At 52.4% G+C, this 5,298-nt stretch overlaps 1 protein-coding gene across 1 annotated transcript; it reads left to right on the top strand.

The window, feature by feature from the left end:
• Positions 1–369: 369 nt before the first annotated feature.
• On the top strand, positions 370–4,062 carry FAM3D (family with sequence similarity 3, member D). Its single transcript, XM_010011392.1, has 8 exons — positions 370–457; positions 648–668; positions 1,291–1,414; positions 1,664–1,722; positions 2,095–2,145; positions 3,415–3,499; positions 3,641–3,767; positions 3,973–4,062. The coding sequence occupies exons 1-8, from the start codon at positions 370–372 to the stop codon at positions 4,060–4,062; spliced, it is 645 nt and encodes a 214-aa protein (XP_010009694.1).
• The last annotated feature ends 1,236 nt before the right edge of the window (positions 4,063–5,298 follow it).

Raw genomic sequence — 5,298 nt, 5'->3', positions numbered from 1 at the left:
CCCTCCCAGCACTGGGAATGTAGGAAATATTTGGATTTATGTAGCTTTCTGACTAATTATCAGATTTACTTTAATGCAGAGAGAAATATGAATAGTGCCTCCCAGTAGAAGGGTAATGTCTATTTGAGCATCGCCACATGCTCTAGAGATATTAATTAAGAGATCAGAGTCCTTTTAGAGGAGGAAGGAAGAAGTGTTAGCTGCATTCCCACACCACACAAGCACTGACTGTCACTCTATGCCTGGTAACCTGGGGATACACAGACTAAGTCCTCAAGAAGCCAGAGGGATGCTCTGGTCCCCAACCCATGCTGCTGCTCTCACCTAGCTCCTTTTGCACCGCTCGCAGGCCTGATCCGGTACACGGCCATGTTCTTCACGCTGCTGGGCACATGGTTCATCCTGCAGATGTATTTTGATCAGAGCTGGAAAGCCATCAGCCTGAGAGGCTGGATTGGTGAGGCACTGGGGGGTCCAGCTGGGTCCGGAGGGAGGATGCAGGAAGATGCACCGGGATGGGTGGCTTGAGTGGTGCTTGCAGCCACAAAGAGCAGTTTTGGAAAGCCAGTGCTTGAACAGCTGCTCCTGGCTTGAGGAAGAGCCAGCAGGTCTCCACCATGTCTAACCCTCCTCCTTGATACCCACAGGTGCCACCGACAAACCCAGCAGTGAGTACCACTCTTGACTGCATCTCCGACACACAACACTGCTCCAGCCCGAGAGTGATGGTGAAAGGGTGATAACTGCCCTCAAGTGCCTTTTTCACAAGGCAAAAATCCCACCCTCCCAAACACAGGGGAATTTCACTATTGCTGCAGTGTCTTTGGCAGGCTCTGTAAGCACAAACCTTCATGTGATCTCCCTGCCCCAGCAGAAACACCCCTAGGCCACAGGCTACAGCAGGAAGCAGGTCATGGGCCCATCTGGGTGGCTTGACACAGGTCCCTAACCTGGCCAAGAATGGGAAAGCTCCAGGCAGAAAACCCCCAAAAGTCTGGCATTGAATAAGCACCAGACCCATTGCATCAGCCCTGCCATCCTGTTGCTCACACCAAGCAGCACCCAGTGCCCCAGACAGCTTGTCCCACACCCCCAAGCCCCAGCACCATAAACCTTAAAGAAGCTGGTCCCAACCCCAGAACAAGCCTCCTTCATGCAAGAAGCTGCTCCAGATGTTGCCCCCCCTTAATGGGCCACTGTGCCACAGCCCTGCTCAGCCCCTTGGGGACATGGCTCATGTTCCCTCATGGAGCCACCACCACGGCTTGCAGCTCCGCTCCTCCCTCACAGGCAAGCAGCTGCCCCGGCACAAGTGTGGGAACCGTAAGGGCTGCCCCCAGAACCATTTTGCCTTCAAGATCATCAGCGGTGCCGCAAACGTGGTGGGACCCTCCCTCTGCTTCAACGACGTGGTGTAAGCAGCACAGCAGGGATGGGGCAGCCGTGGGTGGCCGGGGCTTGAACAGGGTGAGGAGTCTCTGCCGAGCACATCAATGGCCGTCACAGCACATTTGTGGTCAGAAGGAAATTAGGAAGTAATTTTCATTGCTATGGTTTCCGGGGATGTTTTGCTGTCTGCAACCGCTTTGCCCCATCCTGGTTTCACCAGCACCAGCATCTCCAAGGCATCCCTGCACTTACTGCTCTCTGCTTTCCCTTCCAGCCTCATGAGCAGTGTGAAAAACAATGTTGGCAGAGGACTGAATATCGCTCTGGTGAATGGTGAGTTGGGTGGGCACTAACTCCCTTCTCCCCATGCATGGCCAAAGTCCCTTCCTCCCCCAGGAGGGAACCGGCCACCAGGTCACCATCCCAGGCACCAGGGCCAAGGCAAAAGTCCATCAGTGCAGTGTTGCATGGCGTGCACAGCCAGAGTTATGACTGCGAGCACAGCCAGCAAGATGGGAACAAACCCACCTGGCCCATGCACTCAAACTGCATCAGAGACCACATTGGCCATCACAGCAAATCTAACACACTGAGGGAAGAGCAAAGCATTCTGCAGCAGGACCCCCCCCAGCTGGTGGCCAGGCAAAGCCTGGAGCCACCCCAGCGTGATCTTACTGTGCTCTGCTTTGAATTTTAACCTTTCAGGAACAAACGGGCAGCTCCTGAAGGTTGACACGTTTGACATGTACTCTGGAGGTAAGCGCGGTCACTTTGCTGCTTCGTGGTTCCCAGCCAGGGCTCACGCTGGCACTGCTGGCTGGTGGCTATTTAGGCTGCTCCTCTGTGGTGTATTTAATGATAAAGTCTACTGGACTTTGACCAAGATTGCCAGCTTGGGCAGTGAAAGCTCAGCAGTCCCTGAGGCTGGAGTCCTTGTAATGCATCTGCATCCAAAATTGGTTTCTCACTACTCTTACATGCATGTAATAGCCTGAAAACCATAATTCCACTAATCTGAATACACCAGGGCACTTAAAACCTGAGAGAGGCTACTTTCTGAGATCAGGTAGTTACAATGATCCTGAGATTTTGCAACTTTCAACTCAGTTTTCTAATGCTGCTGGTGACTGAGTAGCAGATTGTTCCCTTGCCTTTCATGGGAGGGTAAATAAGGAGCCTGGGGCATGGCAGGAGAGATGTAGCTCCCAGCCCCAGCAAGGCAGATGGAGCAGAGCCTTGTGGCAGCAAAGACCATGTCCTTTCACCTGCCAGCTTTAAACCACCTTTCTAACAGCAAGAAGATGCCCAGAGCAGGGGCAGCCCCTGCTCACAGCCTGGCTGGCACTGGCTTGCAGGATGCTGTAAATCCCAGCAGTGCTGCAAAGCTGTTACTAAACCTCTCCAGAGTTTTGGCAGGATCCGTTCTATGACTCCTCAGAAATCCCACACTAAAACCACCCCATAGTGCTTTTGATTTACCCTCTGCTGTTTGAGCCTTCCCAAGAGATCATCACCCTTTCTGCTGTTTGGTTTTGCAACCTCCCCCTGGTAACTCTGGAGTTTTAAGGAAAAACGCCAATATAATGAGATTTCAGGCTGAATTTGCAAGCGAGATGAGTGGTGGGAGGCACTGGGAAGGCGAAGGCAGTCATCTCCTGTGCCACTAGATGGGGCGTTGGACTCGAGCATCCCATGGATGCAGGACGAGGAATAATTCCTGCAGTACAGGCAAAGGCATGACCGCAGGGCAGGCAGCTCTGAAGTGAGCAGGTTCATTTCTTGAAATGAGAAGCAAATTTAAGTAACAAGATCTCAGTGAGCAAAGTTCAGGAGCAAATTCCCCTCGCAGTTGTACCAGCAGCTCTGCGCACTACAGGAGAGCCCAGGGGGGAATACAAGGAGTGCAGAGCCTGTTCTTCCCCAAGCCCATGACCCCAAATCCTGGCTAGCACCAGCACAGTCAGGATATTTCCCACTGACCCAGAGGAGGTTCCCCCAGCTTTCCCTAATGCTCTTCTCTCCCAGACATTAACAAACTGGACACCTTCCTCCAAGAGATCAAGCACGGCACCATCATGCTGACAGCCAGCTATGATGACCCTGCCACAAAGTGAGTTTGACCGAAGGAGCAACGTGTGGCTCCCCAAAACCCCACAGATGGGGGGAGCTGGAGGTGCTGCTGCCAGCAGCAGAGGGGACCAGAGGGAACATCCACTTGGCACCACGCTAACTCCTTGTTACCCTCTTTCAGGATGAACGACAAAGTACGGGCACATTTCACTGAGCTGGGCAGCAGCCACGTGAGCAAGCTGGGCTTCAGGGACAACTGGGTCTTCTTGGGAGCAAAAGGACTGAAGAACAAGAGCCCCTTTGAAGAGGTGTGTGGGTCTCCCCTGCCACCAGCTCTGGAGGCTCCTATCCTCCTCATAGTACCTCCTGAACTACATCTCTCCTACCTGTCTTCAGAAGACACGGGCCAGTGGTGTTATCCCCGACATCAAACCAAACTCCTAGTTTTGCCCATTGCAAACTCACACTGTGCCACCAACCTCCTCATTCATTTTCTCTCTTTTTTCCCTTCAGTACATCAAAAACAATAAGACAACAAATAAATACAACGGCTGGCCTGAGCTGCTGGAGATGGAGGGCTGTGTGCCCAGGAAGACGGATTAGCATCAACACCCAGCCTGCCGTGGAGGGCAGATTCCACCAGTCTCACAGGGACACCAGCCCCATTGTGGGGTCCCCAACCCCACCACACCGATCCCAGTTGTCCAACTGCTTGGTCACACAGCCCAGCAGCAGCTCCCAGAAACTGGCTGTGTAGGGCTCAAAAGAGCTGTACAAGTGCCTGAGGCTTCAGCTGAGCTGTCCTCATCTATGGGTCAATTCAGGGTATTTTATTTTTCTCTTATTAAACCAAAAACTTTGGAAGTTTTTCATATTTCTTCAGTAAGATTATAAAGCAATGCCTTCTCATTTCCATTTTCAAGCATAATCCATGCTTTTCCCTGCATGGCACAGCATGGAACATTCTCTGCCACTAGCTGGGCATTGCCGTCACCCATCCCACAGCACTGCACATGGATGCTCCCACCTCCTCAAACCCACACAGCACAGGGCAAAGTCATCCCTGGGGTTGCTCAGACCTCAGTGGGTTCCCCCGGAGCTCCTGCCAACCCCCCTGTTGCTTCCTAAAGCCACAATAAGGACAGAAAGCCACAGGGATATCTTGCAGCAAGATTTGCAGACCAAAGCATTTCCTCCACCTGGTTGCATTTTTCCTGGCTAAATCCAAACGAAATCCTCCATAGCACATCCTCAAAGGTCAGGATAACGCCAGGGATGTGCCATCCTAGCTTTACCCTCAAAGAGGGAGGGATGAATGGGAGTTTCTCAGGCAGCTGAAGTTGTGCAGAATAACCAATAGGTGGAAGCCTTTTACCAAGAGAGCCGGAGTCAGCATCAGTCTGGAGAGACTCAGCACATCCTGGCTGACACCCCACTGCAGGTACCCTCATACCCACTTTGCTCTGGGAGCTGCACCCCAGTCCAGGGCTTGGTGACACTGTTGGGAAAGGAGAGATCCCTGCCCAGAGGCCAGAAAAGCCCTTCAGAACTCCTTCCATGGTGGTTCCCATGCTGCTGTCCAGTGCTGAGGAGGTCCTAGGGGAGCATCTGCCCCTCACTCATGCGTGGATGCATTCATCCAAGCACTGTCTGTACCCAAAACCTCCGTGAGCTCCAGCACTGCAGAGATCAGATAAACTGTGTGAGTTATGTCTGAGGTTTATCTGTCATCATGGACAGGGACAAATTCGCATCATCCACAGACTTTAATTTCCTATGATTATATCTGTTCTTCTCCATTCTTTAAAGCAGAGGGTGGAGCCTTTCTGCTGGAGCACT

The sequence above is a fragment of the Nestor notabilis genome, unplaced genomic scaffold (genome assembly GCF_000696875.1).
Source record: "Nestor notabilis isolate BGI_N333 unplaced genomic scaffold, ASM69687v1 scaffold29693, whole genome shotgun sequence".
In the NCBI taxonomy this organism is placed as follows: Eukaryota; Metazoa; Chordata; class Aves; order Psittaciformes; family Psittacidae; genus Nestor; species Nestor notabilis.
This window is presented reverse-complemented; position numbering and strand designations above follow the sequence as displayed.

Coding starts and splice junctions, on each gene's coding strand:
- FAM3D (XM_010011392.1), top strand. CDS start 370: ATGTTCTTCACGCTGCTGGGCACATGGTTCATCCTGCAGATGTATTTT. Junction 669..1,290: donor TGCCACCGACAAACCCAGCA/GTGAGTACCACT, acceptor CCTCCCTCACAG/GCAAGCAGCTGCCCCGGCAC. Junction 3,500..3,640: donor TATGATGACCCTGCCACAAA/GTGAGTTTGACC, acceptor ACCCTCTTTCAG/GATGAACGACAAAGTACGGG.